The sequence below is a fragment of the Anomaloglossus baeobatrachus genome, chromosome 2 (genome assembly GCF_048569485.1).
Source record: "Anomaloglossus baeobatrachus isolate aAnoBae1 chromosome 2, aAnoBae1.hap1, whole genome shotgun sequence".
Lineage (NCBI taxonomy): Eukaryota > Metazoa > Chordata > Amphibia > Anura > Aromobatidae > Anomaloglossus > Anomaloglossus baeobatrachus.
In genome coordinates this window covers 741,875,324-741,895,146 of record NC_134354.1, presented here as the reverse complement: position 1 = coordinate 741,895,146, position 19,823 = coordinate 741,875,324, and the positions used below count along the sequence as shown (strand labels likewise).

The window sequence follows — 19,823 nt, the reverse complement described above, 5'->3', positions numbered from 1 at the left end:
TTTTTAAAGGGATTTGTTTGGTTTACACTTTAACCAAAAGTAAACGTACTAGCAGCATTGCTGACTTTTTTTTTTTTTTTTTAAATTCCACCTTCCTTCTGCTTTAAAAAAAAAAAAAAAAAATAGCGGAATTCCTTCTATCACAAAGAACAAGTCCACAAATACATTGACTGAAGAAACAAACAGTCTTTTGTGGTTTTTCTCTCTGCAGGGAAGACTCTATGATGGAGTACCTTAAGATTGCGCAGGATCTGGAGATGTACGGGGTCAACTACTTTGAGATAAAAAATAAAAAAGGGACTGAACTTTGGCTCGGTGTTGATGCATTAGGTCTTAATATTTATGAACATGATGACAAGTAAGTATGTAGTTGATCACTTTTGCATGTGTATATGGGAAGTTCTCGACAGACTTGTATCATAGGTCACCTTTCACCCAATGTATGCTACCGTGTTTCCTCGAAAATAAGCCATAACGTAATTTTACAGGTTTTTTTTGTCAACTACACTTCTAGTGTAAAGGGATATATTACCATTTGGAGAAAAACGACATGTGAGCAGAGTCTTATACTTACCTGCACCTGAGAACCTTCATTCTTGGGATTGTGAGGGACAACGCCGATCGTAAAGGCATAACATACACTACAGTTTAAAAGTTTAGGGTCACTTAGATATTTCCTTATTTTTGAAAGAAAAGCACTTTTTTTTTCAATAAAGCTAACATGAAATTAAACAGAATTACACTCTATACAATGTTAATGTGTTAAATGACTATTCTAGCTTCAAACGTCTGGTTTTTAATGCAATATCTACATAGGTGTATAGAGGCCAATTTCCAACAACCACCACTACAGTGTTCTAATGGTACATTGTGTTTGCTAACTGTGTTAGAAGGCTAATGGATGTTTAGAAATCCCTTGAAAACCCTTGTGCAAGTATGTTAGCACAGCTGTAAACAGTTTTGCTGATTAGAGAAGCTATAAAACTGGCCTTCCTTTTGAGCTAGTTGAGAATCTGGAGCATTACATTTGTTGGTTCCATTAAACTCTCAAAATGGCCAGAAAAAGAGAACTTTCATGTGAAACTCGACAGTCTATTCTTGTTCTTAGAAATTAAGGACATTCTATGCAAGAAATTGCCAAGATACTAAAGATTTCCTACAACTGTGTGTACTACTCCCTTCAGAGGAGAGCACAAACAGGCTCTAACCAGAGTAGAAAGAGAAGTGGGAGGCCGCACTGCACAACTGAGCAACAAGACTAGTACATTAGAGTCTCTAGTTTGAGAAATCGACGCCTCACAGGTCCTCAACTGGCAGCTTCATTAAATAGTACCCACAAAACGCCAATGTCAACATCTACAGTGAAGAGGCGACTCCGAGATGCTGGCCTTCAGGGCAGAGTGGCAAAGAAAATCGAAGTTTGAGGTGTTTGGATCACTGGATCACACAGAAGAACATTTGTGAGACGCAGAACAACAGAAAAGATGCTGGAAGAGTGCCTGATGCCATCTGTCAAGCATGGTGGAGGTAATGTGATGGTCTGGGATTGCTTTGGTGCTGGTAAAGTGGGAGATTTGTACAAGGTAAAAGGGATTTTGAATAAGGAAGGCTATCACTCCATTTTGCAACACCATGCCATACCCTGTGGATAGCGCTTGATTGGAGCAAATTTCATCCTACAACAGGACAATGACCCAAAAACACCACCTCCAAATTTGCATGAACTATTTAGGGAAGAAGCCGGCAGCTGGTATTCTATCTGTAATGGAGTGGCCAGCCCAGTCACCAGATCTCAACCCTATTGAGCTGTTGTGGGAGCAGATTGACCGTATGGTGCAAAAAGTGCCCATCAAGCCAATCCAACTTGTGGGAGGGGGAAGCATGGGGTGAAATATCTCCAGATTACCTCCGCAAATTAACAGCTAGAATGCCAAAGGTCCGCAAAGCTGGAATTGCTGCAAAGGAGCATTCTGTGCCGAAAGCAAAGTGTGAAGGAGAAAATTATTATTTCAAGTAAAAAATCAGTATTTCTAACCTCGTCAATGTCTGGACTATAGTCTATTCATTATGCAACTCATTTACATGAAAAATCATACTTTTATTTATCAAAAGACAAAATTGTCTGCGTGACCCCAAACTTTTGAACTGTAGTGTATGCTTTACTTTATAGGATGGCCATACCCCTTTAAGTTTTATGGCAGCTTCAATTCATTATCTGGCGGCTTCAGACACATTTTAATATCTAGTTACCCGAATCTAAGCTAGAACAAATTTCCTCCCCAGATTTGCTGGAATAAAAGTGACTAAGTGGCACATTCAGGGATTTTGGTCTTTAATTTGATGCGGCTGCGGTTTTGTAAATGTCAGGCTTGTCCAGGTCTAGCTGGTTCTTATAACCTTCTGTGCCCAGTATGCTGGAAAGCCGATTCTCAGCAATTTACTTGGCGTCCTGCGCTGCCGCACAAATGTAATGTCATCTTGCTGTAAATATCTCTTTTCTTCCCTTTTCCTCAGGTTGACACCTAAGATTGGATTTCCTTGGAGTGAAATCAGGAACATCTCATTTAACGACAAAAAGTTTGTTATAAAACCAATCGACAAAAAGGCTCCGGTAAGAGCCGCTCGCGGGGAACTCGTCATTGCTAATATTTTCTGCTCGGGGGGGGATTAATGTACCGGTGTGGGGCTTCTCGGGACATTGTTTCCTGCTCCGGTGCCTCCAAAGACCCTGTCTTATTAAGAATAGCTTTTATTGTTTTCCCCAAATTTTAAATTTATTCCTACCGAACCAAGATATTTGGATGTGAGTTTGGTGCTTTTGTTTTTTTTCTGTTTCAGGATTTTGTATTTTATGCTCCACGTTTAAGAATTAATAAGCGGATCTTGGCGTTGTGCATGGGCAACCATGAGCTTTACATGAGGCGAAGGAAACCGGACACAATCGAAGTCCAGCAAATGAAAGCTCAGGCCAGAGAAGAAAAGCACCAGAAGCAGCTGGAGAGGTACACACGCTGGCTGTTTGCTTTTATTAAAATTTGCCCATTTAAAAAAAATAAAATAAAAATTATAGTGCTATAATCTCTTTACAATCGTTGCCAGTAAATACAGTGGGGGGGGGGGTGGGGGAAGGATTTAGTTAGCCACCAATTGTGCACGTTCTCCCGCTTTAAAAGATGAGGTCGGCCTGTAATTGACATCATAGAAAGACCACAACTAAGAGAGACAAAATGAGAAAACAAATCCAGAAAATCACCTTGTCTGATTTGGCAAGATTTTATTTACAAATTATGGTGGAAAAAAAGTATTTAGTCATCTAAAACATGCAAGATTTCAGGCTCTCACAGACCTGTAACTTCTTCTTTAAGAGGCTCCTCTGCCCTCCACTCATTACCTGTAGTACTGGCACCTGTTTGAACTTATCAGTATAAAAGTCATCTGTCCACAACCTCAGTCACACTCCATACTCCACTATGGTGAAGACCAAAGAGCTGTCAAAGGACACCAGAAAAAAAATTGTAGCCCTGCACCAGGCTGGGAAGACTGAATCTGCAATAGGCAAGCAGCTTGGTGTGATGAAATAAACACTGGGAGCAATAATAAGAAAATGGAAGACATACAAGACCACTGATAATCTCCCTCAATCTGGGGCTCCATGTAAGATCTCACCCCGTGAGGTCAAAATGATCACAAGAATGGTGAGCATACATCACAGAACCACATAGGGGGACCTAGTGAATGACCTGCATAGAGCTGGGACCACCGTAACAACGGCTACCATCAGTAACACACTACACCACCAGGGAATCAGATCCTGCAGTGCCAGACGTGCTCCCCTGCTTAAGCCAGTACATGTCCGGGCCCGTCTGAAGTTTACTAGAGAGCATTTGGATTATCCCGAAGAGTATTGGGAGAATGTCATATGGTCTGATGAAACCAAAGTAGAACTGTTTGGTAGAAACACAACTCGTCATGTTTGGAGGAGACAGAATGCTGAGTTGAATCCAAAGAACACCATACCTACTGTGAAGCATGTGGGTGGCAACATCATGCTTTGGGTCTGTTTCTCTTCTTAGAGACCAGGACGACTGATCCGTGTACATGAAAAATGAATTAGGCCATGTATTGTGAGATTTTGAGTGCAAATCTCCTTCCATCAGCAAGTTGAAGATGTAACGTGGCTGGGTCTTTCAGCATGATAATTATCCCAAGCACACCGCCAGGGCAATGAAGGAGTGACTTCATAAGAAGCATATGAAGGTCCTGGAGTGGCCTAGCCAGTCTTCAGATCTCAGCCCCATAGAAAACCCTTGGAGGGAGTTGAAAGTCCGTGTTGCCAGTGACAGGCCCAAAACATCACTGCTCTAGAGGAGATCTGCATGGAAGAATGGGCCTACATACCAACAACAGTGTGTGCCAACCTTGTGAAGATTTACAGAAAACGTCTCACCTCTGTCATTGCCAACAAAGGATATATAACAAAATATTGAGATGAATGTTAATTATTGACAAAATACTTATTTTCCACCATAATTTGCAAAAAATAATCTTGCCAAATCAGATGCGGTGATTTTCTGGATTTGTTTTCTCATTTTGTCTCATAGTTGTGGTCACCTATGATGTCAATTACAGGCAAATATCATCTTTTCTCTGACGCCTCATTGGGGGACACAGGACCATGGGTGTTATGCTGCCTATCCATAGGAGGACACTAAAGTAGATGCAAAAGCATAGCTCCTCCTCTGCAGTATACACCCCCTGGCCGGGCCAGGCAAGCTCAGTTTTAGCTTAGTTGTCTGTAGGAGGCACTTTCTTTCAAGGTTTGTTATTTTTTGAGGGCGACTGTTTCCTTTTTGAAATGGCGGGAACGTGGAGTGTCGCCTCCACGTACCCCCTCCTGCGACGCTGGATCCTGGGCTGGACGACGGGTTCCACAGACACCGATTTTCCAAGGCCAAGGATAGAGGCCTGTGCCCCTATAGCCCAATTCCTCAGCCCCTCTTTGCAGGCTCTGAGTTGAATATGGCACCGGGGTGACCGCACACAGCAAGCTGACTCTGCTATTTTCACTGCCTGGACTGAAGCAGTGTTTTAAGGTGAGATCCCCCCTGACTGGTTTCCCAGACAAAGGGAGAAAAGACGCTGCAGGGAAGACTCCCAGGACATTTACAGTATTTATTATGAGAAAGTCCCTTGCTGAGTGCAAGGAGGAGAGCCCCAAGGATCCTGCACACACAGTGTTAACTTTTCCCCCCTCCTCCAGCCAGCAAGCTAGAGAAGTCACTCCTGTTTGCAGAAAGTCCTGCAGATAATTTCCCAGTGGCAGGGGGAGGGCCCAGGGCTCAGGGACTCATGCTGTTTATTTGCTCTGTTTATTTGCTCTAGCAGAAAAGCCGGCTGATAACCACCAGTGACAAGCTGTGTGCTGACTGGAGGGAGAGGGAGGAAAACTATCAGAAGCTCCCTTCCCGCCGTTTACTACCCACAGCAGGGGGGGGGCACAGTGACTTCATCTTCGCGCTCTCTTAGCGCTAATCCCCGCCCCCCCACGGGCGCGATAAGCCCCCCCCCATCCCCCAGGAAAGCGTGCGAAGATCTCCATAGAGCTTAATCCTTCCTGAGGACAGGGCCATCGGCTGATTCTGGTGAGGTGCTTGCTTCACTTGTAGCTCTGCTGAGCATTGCTCCCCCTCCTGGCATACTCCTATTAGGAACATGCAGAATTCTAAGGGCACGAAGAGTGCTAAAGCCCACATAGTCTATTATTCAGCCTGCACTGCCTGCCACGGTGAGCTACCACGTAAACACACCTCTTCTCTTTGTGAGTCCTGTGCCCCTATAGCCCCCCAAGACCCCCCTGCCACCACCACCGCAACCATCAGGCCAGAGCCTAGGGCTCTCAGCCCACCGGAATGGGCACAGTTTCTGTCCCAATCCATGGAAAAACTGTCACAGAACCTGGTGCTGGCTATGCAATATCGTCCTCCACACCCTTCTGGGTCCCTGGATGGAACGCAGCCTGAGGATACCCCTATAGAGGATCCTTCTGAGGTAATCCGGGCACATGCTTCACCGGTTGCAGGCATCAGGAAAAGAGCACACGGCCGAGTGTCTCCAGCGGGCTCTCCCTCGGGAGCACACAGGGCAGGCTCTCCCACACGCTCCACGGCTTCTGAAGAGCTTGAGGAGGGAGAATGCTGTTTATACCAAGAGGATTCCTTGGTTTCAGCCTCCCCAGATGATCAAACTGCAATAGACTCCCTTATAGCAGCAATCAACCAAACTCTGCATGTGGAGGATCCCCCATCCACTACCACTGACCATGCGGTCTCCTTTAAGAGGGCAAGGAAACCCCAAAAGGTTTTCGCTGATCACCCAGAGTTTCAGGATATCCTCACAAAGCAAAGGGAGAAGCCTGACAGGCGCTTCGGTAACCGAAAACTCATGGAGTCCCGGTACCCTTTTGCCTCACCTGCCCCTAAGGGCTGGGCCGATCCGCCCTCGGTCGACCCCCTCCCCCGGTCGACCCCCCCCCCTCCCCCGGTCTCCCGCCTTACCACAAAGACGCACCTGTCTTTACCCGATGGTTCCTCCATCAAGGACCCGACAGACAGACAGGTGGAGCACCTTGCCCGCTCTGCTTTTGAGGTTGCGGGTTCCTCCCTCTCGCCCTCCTTTGCCGCTGTATGGGTCGCAAAGCCGATCTCGGTCTGGGCAGAATCCCTTAACACTTCGCTTGAGGAATCCCAGTTCACTCATACCTTCACAGATGCAACAGCTCAAATTGCCGCTGCGGCGGAGTACCTCATGCAGGTCTCCATGGACGCTGCTACCTGCGCAGCGTTTGCCGCCTCAAATACCATAGCCATCCGTAGAGCTCTCTGGCTCTGACAATGGCGAGCGGACTCTGCCTCCAAGAGGTCTCTCACGGGCCTTCCCTTTTTTCCAGACCGATTGTTTGGCGAACGTCTGGACAAGCTCATTTGATGCCACGGGAGGAAAGAGTACCTCCCTCCCCCAGCTGAAGTCCAGGACGTCCTTAACCAGACGTCCACAGTCCTCGTTCCGCTCCTTTAGGAACTCATTTGGTTGGTCGTCATCCCGTGCTGTTCCCGCCACCAGCCGTGGACTACGCAGGGACCGACCACCTCAGCTCTCCCCGAAACCCACTTCGTTATGGCAGCCTAGACCGAAACAGTCCAGGACTAGGGAGACTCTGCCACAACGTTTTGCCCCCTCATGACTCCTTTGGCGCTCCAGAAGACACACTCATTGTAGGAGGTCGACTGCGGCTCTTTCATCACATCTGGGCTGCCGCCTCAGACGACAAATGGGTGCGAGACCTTGTGTCTTCCGGTTACCACATAGAATTTCGGATCGACCCCCCCCCCAGTCTGTTCTTTCTCTCAAACCCCCCAAAGACTCAAACGACGCAAAGCTTTTTTTCTCAGCAATCCACTCGCTCCAAACAGCAGGAGTGATAATACCTGTCCCAGACGACGAGAAGTTCGGGGTTTTTTATTCCAACCTCTTTGTGGTCCCCAAAAAGGATGGGTCAGTTCGACCCATCCTGGACCTCAAACACCTAAACAAACGTGAACGTACGGAGATTCAGAATGGAGTCCCTAAGGTCCATTATTGCATCCATGGTCGAAGGGGAATTCCTCGCCTCCATAGACATCAAGGACGCGTACCTGCACATACCCATCGCCCCAGATCACCAAAAGTTCCTCCGCTTCGCAATTCAGGACTCCCACTTTCAAATCGTAGCTCTACCCTTCGGCCTTGCCACCGCACCAAAGGTCTTCACCAAAGTCATGGCGGCCGCCATGAGCGTCCTTCATGCCAGGGGAGTAGTCGTTCTCCCTTACTTTGATGACCTCTTCATCAAGGTCCCCTCCTTCCGCGACTGCTCAACCAGCGAACAGATCACTGTGGACACCCTATCCCGCTTAGGGTGGCTAGTGAATCTGGACAAATCATCCCCGATCCCATCACGATCCACCCATCCATCCTTACTGGGCATGCCCCTGGACACCCGTTGGGGCTTGATCCTTCTCCCTGAGGACAAGGCGATCGCTCTTCAACGAGCGGTACGCTGCCTTCTACGTCCTCAGTCTCGCTCCATTCGATTCAGCATGAAAGTGCTCGGCAGGATGGTGGCAGCTATGGAAGCAGTACCTTTTGCTCAACTGCACCTCCGCCCACTGCAGCTAGCCACTTCTAGCGGCCTGGGACAAGAGCCCCTTCTCCCTGGACAGACATCTTCACCTGACGCCTTTAGTCAGGTACGCGCTCCGCTGGTGGCTTCGGTCCTCATCCCTATCGAAGGGGAGATCTTTTCTCCCAGTGAACTGGCTGGTCCTGACCACGAACGCCAGCCTCCTAGGCTGGGGAGCAGTGTACCGGCACCACACTGCTCAAGGACGTTGGACGCCCCAGGAGTCTTTCCTACCCATAAACATCCTGGAACTCCGCGCGATCTTTTTCGCACTCAGGGCATCCTGCCCTCTGCTAGCGGGTCATCCGATTCGAGTCCAATCGGACAATGCGACAGCTGTAACCTACATTAATCGCCAAGGGGTATACCTGCAGCAAGGCAGCTTATCTCGAGGCCCACAGGATCCTCAGCTGGGCCGAATCGACAGGGTCAGTGATATCAGCGGTACACATACCGGGAGTAGAGAACTAGGCAGCAGACTTCTAAGTCGCCAAGGCCTGGCTGCCGGAGAGTGCTCTCTCCACCCAGAAGTGTTCCTACACATCTGCACTCGCTGGGGTACACCAGACGTGGATCTAATGGCCTCAAGGTTGAACGCAAAGGTACCCACGTTCATAGCCAGGTCACGCGATCCGCAGTCCATCGGCGCGTATGCTCTAGTCTGCTCCTGGCTCCACTTCCGCCTGCCTTACATATTTCCACCCCTACCTCTGCTGCCGCGGGTAATCAGGAAAATCAAGGCAGAGGGAGTCCCGGTGATACTGATAGCACCGGACTGGCCCAGGCGCGCCTGGTACGCCGAATTAGTACAAATGCTCGTAGACGTACCGTGGCGCCTTCCAGACATCCCAAACTTGCTGACACAAGGGCCCATTTCCCATCAGAACTCCAGAGCCCTGAAGCTGACGGCATGGCCATTGAGACCTGGGTATTAACAAGAGCGGGATTCTCCCCCGCGGTTATCTCCACCATGATCAGCCCCCGAAAGCCTGCTTCATCCCGCAGTTACCACCGTACGTGGAAAATCTTCCTTTCATGGTTCAGGGAAACTAACGTCCAGCCTCTGCCTCTGGCCATCCCCAGAATTCTCGATTTTTCTGCAGGTTGGCTCTCGGTTCCCTTAAACGGCAGGTCTCAGCGCTCTCAATCTTCTACCAATGCCGCTTGGCTCAAAAAACGCAGGTCAGGACCTTCCTTCCAGGGCGTTTCCCATCTAGTTCCCCCGTACAAATGGCCGCTGGAACCATGGGACCTCAATCTCGTTCTGGACGGTCTCCAGAGGTCCTCCTTTGAACCTCTCAAGGAATCCTCCCTTGCTTTTCTGTCCTGGAAGGTAACGTTCCTGGTGGCAATTACGTCCATCAGACGGGTTTCGGAGCTAGCAGCACTCTTTTGCCACGAGCCTTTCTGATTTTTCACCAGGACAAGGTGGTTCTGCGCTCCCTTCCGGATTTTCTTCCAAAGGTTCCTACCCCGTTTCATTTGAACGAGGACATTGTTCTGCCTTCCTTTTCTCCACACACAGTTCATAGGGTGGAAAGGTCTCTGCATTCTTTAGACCTCTCAGATATTACATATCCAGGACAGCCCCTTTTGGGAAAACTGACTTTGTTCGTCATTCCTGAGGGTCCTAAGAAGGGACAGGCAACTTCAAAGGCGACTCTGGCTCGCTGGATTCGCTCTGCGATCCAGGAAGTCTACCGCTTGCAACTCAAGCCCATTCCTAGTGGGCTACGGGCTCATTCCACGTGAGCAGTTGGCGCTTCGTGGGCCATTCGGCATCAGGCGTCAGTGGAACAGGTGTGTAAGGCTGTGACCTGGTCTAGCCTACATATGTTTTCAAAGCATTAGAGTCCATACCCAGGCTTCAGCTGAGGCAAATCTGGGTAGGAAAATTCTGCAAACGGCAGTAGAGCACCTCTCTCAGTAGGCGCTCCAGGCTGTCTGGGACTGGTTCCTAGTCCTTAGGTTGCGTTGTCTTGTTTTTATTTTTCCCACCCATGGACAGCTTTAGGACGTCCCATGGTCCTGTGTCCCCCAATGAGGCGTCAGAGAAAAACGGATTTTTGTGTACTCACTGTAAAATCGTTTTCTCTTAGCCATCATTGGGGGACACAGCACCCACCCTGTTGCCTTGTTGGGCCTTGTGTTGCCTTGTTGGGCCTTGTTGGGCCTTGGTTCTCTCCGTACCTTATTTGGTTATGACTCTTTTTTTTTTTTTTTTTTTTTTTTTTTTTTTCTCATGTTCCCCTGTTGAGGTAAGTTTTTACTGTTTTTTTTTTTTCTCCTACTGCTTGTGTAGTAAAACTGAGGTTACCTGACCCGGCCAGGGGGTGTACACTGCAGAGCAGGAGCTATGCTTTTGCATCTACTTAGTGTCCTCCTATGGATAGGCAGCATAACACCCATGGTCCTGTGTCCTCCGATGATGGCTAAGAGAAAACTATTTTACGGTGAGTACACAAAAATCTGTTTAAGTGGGAGAACCCCCCTCCATCCTTCCCTGTATATTCACTTGCTGGGCTCCTTTTCTTCTTTCACAGACACCCCGCAATATGATCACAAGGAGCCAATTGTTGTAATGGCAGCTAGAGGTCAAATAATGACCTCTGGATTTGCTATCTACGGTGGCCTGTTGCACCCAGCCAAGAGCAGGGTCTGACGGGTCTCATGCATAGCAGTGCATGTGTATTGCAATGCATGAGACCAACGATCAGAGAAAGAAAGGTTGAAATCTCATAGCGGCACTAAGTTTTTAACAAAAAAGTTTAAAATATTAAAATATATAAAAGTTACAAAAATAAATTCACATTTTTTTGTCGCTCCATTGGGAGACCCAGACAATTGGGGGTGTATAGCTTCTGCCTCCGGAGGCCACACAAAGTATTACACTTAAAAGTGTAAACCCCTCCCCTCTGCCTATACACCCCCCCGTGCATCACGGGCTCCCCAGTTTTTATGCTTTGTGCGAAGGAGGCACACATGCACGCAAGCTCCACAATTTAGTCAGCAGCAGCTGCTGACTTTATCGGATGGAAGAAAAGAGGGCCCCTAACGGGGCCCCCGGCATGCTCCCTTCTCACCCCACTCTGGTCGGCGGTGCTGTTAAGGTTGAGGTACCCATTGCGGGTACAGAGGCTGGAGCCCACATGCTGTTTTCCTTCCCCATCCCTTAGGGGCTCTGGGTGAAGTGGGATCCTAACCAGTCACCAGGCACTGGGACCGTGCTCCCTCCGCAGCCCCTGGGGGAATCTGCTGGACAGGAGCCGGGTATCATCAGGGACAGGGCCCTGCTACTCTGAGGTACTCTGTGTCCCCTTGGGGACGGCGCATAGAGCGCCTGTGTAATGGACGCTGCAGCAGCTGCTGGGTGTGTTGGTGCGCCGGGACTACCGCGCTGACTGCGCTTGTTTGCCGGCCGCGCTTATAACTTTAGTCCCCGGCTTTTGCGGCCTAGTACCGCATACTCCCGCCCCCAAGCCTGCCAGTCAGGGGTAAGGGCGGGACGCTGCACTGGACGTCAGCGCTGAGGGCTGGAGCATACTTAGTATCCTACTCCCCCCTCACTGAGCACCGTGGGGCACCAGATTCCCGCACTTTCTGAGGCACGCCCACGGCTCCCTCCTCCTCTCAGAACGCTGGCAGCCATTCCTATCAGCACTTCTGACGCTGGAGAACTTCAGAGACGAGCTCCAACAGCTCTGGGAGACCCAGGCAGGGAATCTGGTGGTCACACAACCGCTTAAGGCGGTCGGTAAGCCGCACCTGTTAAGGTGCTGGCCCCCCTGGGTGCCGAAGTGTATATTTATATGCTTATATTGTATACATTTACTCTGTACGGCCGCACTATTGCTATTGGCTATATACCCTCACTGATTGCTCTGAGGAGACAACAGCATGTCGTCTGCAAAAAGCAAGGGTGCCAAGGCACAGGCTTACTTTGCAACCTGTACCTCATGTGCGGCTATGCTACCTGCAGGTTCCACCTACCCTCATTGTGTGCAATGCTCGGCCCCGGTGACACTCACTCAGCAGGAGCCTCAGCCACTGGTGGGACCCTCGGCCCAGTTGGAACCACCTGCTGCTACTGTCCAGGTGACAGGGACAGAGTTTGCAGTATTTGCTGACAAACTTTCTGAGTCTATGGATAGATGGTCTGCTAAGATACTAGAAGCTTTGCAGTCCAGACCGGTAACACAGGCCCCGGGCACTGTTCAATCATTGCCCCCAGGCCCCCCTCGGTTGGAGCAGCAAAGTGCTCCTGGGGCGACTCATAGGTCCCACGGTGAGGACTCCGACACGGACCGCAGTCCCAGACCGGCTAAGCGGGCTCGCTGGGAGCTTCCCTCAACTTCATCTCACTGTTCAGGGTCTCAGCATGAGGACTCTCTAGAGGATGAAGCGGATGTGGCAGATCAGGACTCTGATCCTGACACGGCTCTCAACCTTGATACACCTGAGGGGGACGCCATAGTAAACGACCTTATAGCGTCCATCAATCAGGTGTTAGAACTTTCTCCTCCAGCTCTTCCGATTGAGGAGCCAGTTTCCCAGCAGGAGAAATTCCGCTTTAGGTTTCCCAAACGTACACGGAGTGCGTTTCTTGATCACTCCGACTTCAGGGATACAGTCGAGAAACACCGAGCTTTTCCGGATAAGCGCTTTACTAAGCGCCTTAATGACACACGTTACCCCTTCCCCCCTGACGTAGTCAAGGGTTGGGCTCAGTGTCCCAAGGTGGATCCTCCAGTCTCTAGACTGGCGGCTAGATCCATAGTTGCAGTGGAAGATGGTGCATCTCTCAAGGATGCCACTGACAGGCAGATAGAGCTCTGGATGAAATCCATCTATGAAGCTATAGGCGCATCCTTTGCTCCGGCATTCGCAGCCGTCTGGGCACTCCAAGCTATCTCAGCTTGTCAGTCTGAGATTAATGCAGTCACACGTGCCTCTACTCCACAGGTTGTGTCCTTAACCTCTCAGGCGTCGACGTTTGCGTCCTACGCCATGAATGCTGTCCTGGACTCTGCGAGCCGTACGGCGGTAGCATCCGCCAATTCAGTGGCAGTCCGCAGGGCCATGTGGCTACGTGAATGGAAGGCAGACTCTGCTTCCAAAAAGTTCTTAACCGGTTTGCCATTTTCTGGCGACCGCCTGTTTGGCGAGCGATTGGATGAAATCATTAAACAATCCAAGGGAAAGGACTCGTCCTTACCCCAGTCCAAACCAAACAGACCTCAACAACGGAAGGTACAATCGAGGTTTCGGTCCTTTCGGCCCTCAGCCAGGTCTCAATTCTCCTCGTCCAACAGACCACAGAAAGGTCAGAGGAACTCTGATTCATGGCGGTCTAAGTCACGTCCTAAAAAGACCGCCGGAGGAACCGCTCCCAAAGCGGCCTCCTCATGACTTTCGGCCTCCCCAAACCGCATCCTCGGTCGGTGGCAGGCTCTCCCGCTTTTGCGACACCTGGTTGCCACATGTCCAAGACCGATGGGTGAGAGACATTCTGTCTCACGGTTACAGGATAGAGTTCAGCTCTCGTCCTCCGACTCGTTTCTTCAGAACATCTCCGCCCCCCGAGCGAGCCGATGCTCTTCTTCAGGCGGTGAGCACTCTGAAGGCAGAAGGAGTGGTGATCCCGGTTCCCCTTCAGCAACGGGGTCACGGTTTTTACTCCAACTTGTTTGTGGTACCAAAAAAGGACGGATCTTTCCGTCCCGTTCTGGACCTCAAACTGCTCAACAGACACGTGAAAACCAGGCGGTTCCGGATGGAATCCCTCCGCTCCGTCGTCGCCTCGATGTCCCAAGGAGACTTCCTAGCATCAATCGACATCAGGGATGCTTATCTCCACGTGCCGATTGCACCAGAGCATCAGCGCTTCCTGCGTTTTGCCATTGGGGACGAACATCTTCAGTTCGTGGCACTGCCTTTCGGCCTGGCGACAGCCCCACGGGTATTCACCAAGGTCATGGCAACAGTGGTAGCAGTCCTACACTCTCAGGGACACTCGGTGATCCCTTACTTAGACGATCTTCTTGTCAAGGCCCCCTCTCGGGTGGCATGCCAACACAGCCTGAACATTGCTCTGGAAACTCTCCAGAGATTCGGGTGGATCATCAATTTCCCAAAGTCAACATTGACACCGACTCAATCGCTGACATATCTCGGGATGGAGTTTCATACTCTCTCAGCGATAGTGAAACTTCCGCTGGACAAACAGCGTTCACTACGGACAGGGGTGCAATCTCTCCTTCGAGACCAGTCGCACCCCTTGAGGCGCCTCATGCACTTCCTAGGGAAGATGGTGGCAGCAATGGAGGCAGTTCCATTTGCGCAGTTTCATCTGCGTCCACTCCAATTGGACATTCTCCGCAAGTGGGACAGGAAGTTGACGTCCCTCGACAGGAACGTCTCCCTTTCTCGGGCGACCAAGGCCTCCCTTCAGTGGTGGCTTCTTCCCACTTCCTTGTCGAAGGGGAAATCATTCATGCCGCCATCCTGGGCTGTGGTCACGACGGACGCGAGTCTGTCAGGGTGGGGAGCGGTCTTCCTCCACCACAGGGCTCTCAGGGTACCTGGACTCAGCCAGAGTCCTCCCTTCAGATCAATGTTCTGGAGATAAGGGCAGTGTATCTAGCCCTAAAAGCGTTCCAGCCATGGCTGGAGGGCAGGCAGATCCGAATTCAGTCGGACAACGCCACGGCGGTGGCATACATCAACCACCAAGGCGGCACACGCAGTCGGCAAGCCTTCCAGGAAGTTCGGCGGATTCTGCTGTGGGTGGAAGCCACAGCCTCCACCATCTCCGCAGTTCACATCCCGGGCGTAGAAAACTGGGAAGCAGATTTTCTCAGTCGTCAGGGCATGGACGCAGGGGAATGGTCTCTTCACCCGGACGTGTTTCAAGAGATCTGTTGCCGCTGGGGGAAGCCGGACGTCGACCTCATGGCGTCCCGGCACAACAACAAGGTCCCGGCATTCATGGCACGGTCTCAAGATCACAGAGCTCTGGCGGCAGACGCATTAGTTCAGGATTGGTCGCAGTTTCGACTGCCTTATGTATTTCCTTCTCTGGCACTGCTGCCCAGAGTGTTACGCAAGATCAGGTCCGACTGCCGCCGCGCCATCCTCATCGCCCCAGACTGGCCGAGGAGGTCGTGGTACCCGGATCTGTGGCATCTCACGGTGGGTCAACCGTGGGCACTACCAGACCGACCAGACTTGCTGTCTCAAGGGCCATTTTTCCATCTGAATTCTGCGGCCCTCAACCTGACTGTGTGGCCATTGAGTCCTGGATCCTAGCGTCTTCAGGGTTATCTCAAGAGGTCATTGCCACTATGAGACAGGCCAGGAAACCAACGTCCGCCAAGATCTACCACAGGACGTGGAGGATCTTCTTATCCTGGTGCTCTGATCAGGGTTTTACTCCCTGGCCATTTGCCTTACCCACTTTTTTCTATCCTTCCTTCAATCCGGAATGGAAAAGGGTTTGTCGCTCGGCTCTCTTAAGGGACAAGTCTCGGCGCTCTCTGTGTTTTTTCAAAAGCGTCTAGCCAGGCTTCCGCAGGTACGCACGTTCCTGCAGGGTGTTTGCCACATAGTCCCTCCTTACAAGCGTCCGCTAGAACCCTGGGATCTGAACAGGGTGCTAACGGCTCTTCAGAAACCACCTTTCGAGCCAATGAGAGATATTTCTCTTTCACGCCTTTCGCAGAAGGTGGTCTTCCTAGTGGCAGTCACATCACTTCGGAGAGTGTCTGAGCTAGCTGCTCTGTCATGCAAAGCCCCCTTCCTGGTGTTTCACCAGGACAAGGTGGTTCTGCGTCCGGTTCCGGAGTTTCTCCCTAAGGTGGTATCCCCTTTTCATCTCAATCAGGATATCTCCTTACCTTCTTTTTGCCCTCATCCAGTTCACCAATGTGAAAAGGATTTGCACTTGTTAGATCTAGTGAGAGCACTCCGGCTCTACATTTCCCGCACGGCGCCCCTGCGCCGCTCGGATGCGCTCTTTGTCCTTGTCGCTGGCCAGCGTAAAGGGTTGCAGGCTTCCAAGTCAACCTTGGCCCGATGGATCAAGGAACCAATTCTTGAAGCCTATCGCTCTTCTGGGCTTCAGGTTCCTTCAGGGCTGAAAGCCCATTCTACCAGAGCCGTGGGTGCGTCCTGGGCTTTGCGGCACCAGGCTACGGCTCAGCAGGTGTGTCAGGCGGCTACCTGGTCGAGTCTGCACACTTTCACGAAACACTATCAGGTGCATACCTACGCTTCGGCAGATGCCAGCCTAGGTAGGCGAGTCCTTCAGGCGGCGGTTGCCCACCTGTAGGAATGGGGCCGTTTTACGGCTCTTTTAACGAGGTATTCTTTTACCCACCCAGGGACTGCTTTTGGACGTCCCAATTGTCTGGGTCTCCCAATGGAGCGACAAAGAAGGGAATTTTGTTTACTTACGTAAATTCCTTTTCTTCTAGCTCCAATTGGGAGACCCAGCACCCGCCCCTGTTCCCTTCGGGCTGTTGTTCTTTGTGTACACATGTTGTTCATGTTGAATTGTTCTTTTGGTTCATGGTTTCAGTTCTCCGAACATCCTTCGGATTGAATTTACCTTAGACCAATTTATAAGTTTCCTCCTTCCTGCTTTTGCACCAAAACTGAGGAGCCCGTGATGCACGGGGGGGTGTATAGGCAGAGGGGAGGGGTTTACACTTTTAAGTGTAATACTTTGTGTGGCCTCCGGAGGCAGTAGCTATACACCCAATTGTCTGGGTCTCCCAATTGGAGCTAGAAGAAAAGGAATTTACGGTAAGTAAACAAAATTCCCTTCTTTTATGTAAAGACAGAAATAAACAAAGTACACATATTTGGTATCGCTGTCTTCGGGGAAAAAAAACTGATGTATTAAAGTGTCACACTATTTAACCCCTACAGTGAACACCGTAAAAAAATAAATGTGGCAAAAATATTTTTTTCATCATAGCACCAAACAAAAAGTGGAATAAAGCACAATCAAAAAGATGTATGTGAATAGAAACGGTATCACTGATGTCGTCATCATCTTGTCCTGCAAAAAACAAGCACCCACACAGCTCTGTCAGTGGAAAATATAAAACTCCCAGACTATGGAGATGTAAAAACAAATTATATTTTTCTATAAAATTGTTTTCACTGTATAAAAGCAGCCAAACATAAAACCATATAAATGTGGTATCTCTGTAATCATGCTGACCCAAAAAATAAAGCCGTCTAATCACTTACACCGCATGACAGCATAAAAAAGACAATTCTTGGAACTGCTGTTTACTTGTTCATTCTGTTTACCAAAGATTGCAGTAAGGTTTAGCTCACATTTATCCTGCGCTGTACTGAGCACTGACATCAGGGTTTCTGTCTGGATGTCCAGAAATATGTGATTCTGACAAAACAGGTGGATGATTCCCTTTAATGATGCTGATGGGGTCACTGTGGCCTGTGATCTGTGCATGCCCAAGACGTCGGACATGACCACAAGCGCTGCCAACCACAGTTTTGTGCATCTCTGAAAAGACTAACCACACCGAACAGAGGCCAGACAATGTCTGGAGTAACTCTGCCTGCCTCATTATAGTGAATGGATCTGTCAGGGTTCTGTCTCAATCATGTATTTTGGAGATTTAGATTTAAACCCCACTTTAAGTGCTCAGCATAGAGCACAGAATAAATGTGTAAAGAGCCTTAAAAGTGATCCAAAATGTTATATACACCAAAATTGCACAAATAAAAGCTTCAGCTCAGTCCGCAAAAAAAACAAGCCCCCACTCATGTTCATCATTTGTCAACAGAAGTATAAGGGGTTTCAAGTTATTGGTAGCTCAAATGCTGTAGAAACGCAACCTAGTTTCTCCCAAAAGAAATCCAGCAAAATCTAGGGTCCCAAATCCAATTGCCTTCTCTCCCTTCTGAGTCCCACAATGTGCCTAAAGCACAGTTCGTGTCCACATATTTGACATTATGTACTGATGAGAGCCCACTTAATGTACGGGGTGCATGTCTCCAGAAGCACGAGCTGGGCGCTACAATGTACTGGGCAAAACAATTGCAGATTTGCAATTTTTGTGGTGCAATATCCATTGCTGCTTTTTTCTAGAAAACACCCATGGAGTCAAAATCGTTACTAAACCTGTAAATCAATTCCCAAAGGGGTGTACTTTTCAAAATGGAGTCACATGAGGCTGGATTTGGCTGTTCTACACTTGGAGGCTCTGCAAATGGAGTCTGCAAACTATTCTAGAAAATCTGCACATCCAAAAATCAAATGACGCTCCTGAGCCCTGAGGTGCGACCAAATGGTACTGTACAGTCACATGCGGGGTATTGCCAAGTTCAGGAGATATTGTGTAACAAACTAGGGGGCCAATTCCAACTATTTATTTTTTTCCTTGTGAAAATATAAATCTGAAGCACTTCAGTGGTAAAATTTAATGATTTTTTTTTTTTTTCACTGGTATTAAATTCTGTGACACACATCTGGTGTCCAGTATTCTCACTGCACTGCTAGATGAATTCACTGAAGGCTGTGGCTGGATCCGTAATATCCATAGACATGAATAGGAGTTACAGACGCAGCGTAGCTCAGCTGCAGTGGTTGGCGTTGGATGGAGTTATTCCGATCTGCAAATAGGCTTGTTTATCAAAACCAAAATCACTTTGTTTCACGCAAAATTTGGATTCACCAGAATGCTATAACCACTGGCAGATAGAGGTCCTACGTCTTGGACCCTCATATTTATACAATGCAGCCACTTTGACTAGAAAGGAGACCGGCTTTGCACTTTTCTTACTATCCACATCTGCGGAAATACTGAAAACAGCCGGACTGAGTTGAGGGAGGCGTACGTGAGCAGTCACGGCACTTGTCAGAAGAGAAAATCACAGACCCCCATTTTGGGGAAAGATATGTCCCACCTCTATTAGACGTTTATGGGATAACCTATGGTGAGATAACCCAGGGTACCCAACAAAACCCTTTTGTAAGGTGCAATGTTTGAGGCAACGCCTAAAAGAAAAGACAGACACAATGCTCCTTTACTGTTCTCATCTTAAAGCCCCCCCCCCTTTCCCCCCCTCTCCCTGTACACTTTGGCCGACCACATTCTAAACAATGCTTAGTCCAGTAGACCTCTCTCCCGACTTCTCCATCCACAGCAGGGCTCCTTCCTGTGTTCCCTAACATAGAACCGCTGGCAAACTCCTTCGCCGGGGGCTTTTCCTTCAAAACGGAGGGATTGGTCATGGTGGATCTTAATCTTCCTGAGGTTTTCTGTCGGGGAGATCCACATACAGATTAGGCTGTTGGCCAAAGCTTTCCTTGGTTGGCCAACGTTGGCCTTCACGGTCTGCAGCATTCACATTACTTTCACACATGGCTCACCTTCTTAAAGGGAACCTGTCACCACATTTTCGGCCTATAAGCTGTGGCCACCACCAGTGACCTCTTATATACAGCATTCTAACATGCTGTGTATAAGAGCTCAGGCTGTGCTGTATAACATAAAAAAACACTTTATAATACTCACCTAGAATGTTGCTTCGGTGCACAATGGTCGGATGGGTGGCACTGTTCTGG

The 19,823-nt window shown here is 49.3% G+C and overlaps 1 protein-coding gene across 2 annotated transcripts in view; it reads left to right on the top strand.

Annotated features, from left to right (window-relative positions):
• RDX (radixin) overlaps window positions 1-19,823 on the top strand; it is a 257,192-nt gene that overhangs the window by 135,051 nt on the left and 102,318 nt on the right. For both annotated transcript variants that reach the window (XM_075337425.1, XM_075337424.1), the window contains exons 7-9: window positions 212-358; window positions 2,515-2,611; window positions 2,839-3,002. In XM_075337425.1, coding sequence (XP_075193540.1) covers window positions 212-358; window positions 2,515-2,611; window positions 2,839-3,002 — 408 coding nt within the window. The remainder of the gene's footprint in view (window positions 1-211; window positions 359-2,514; window positions 2,612-2,838; window positions 3,003-19,823) is intronic.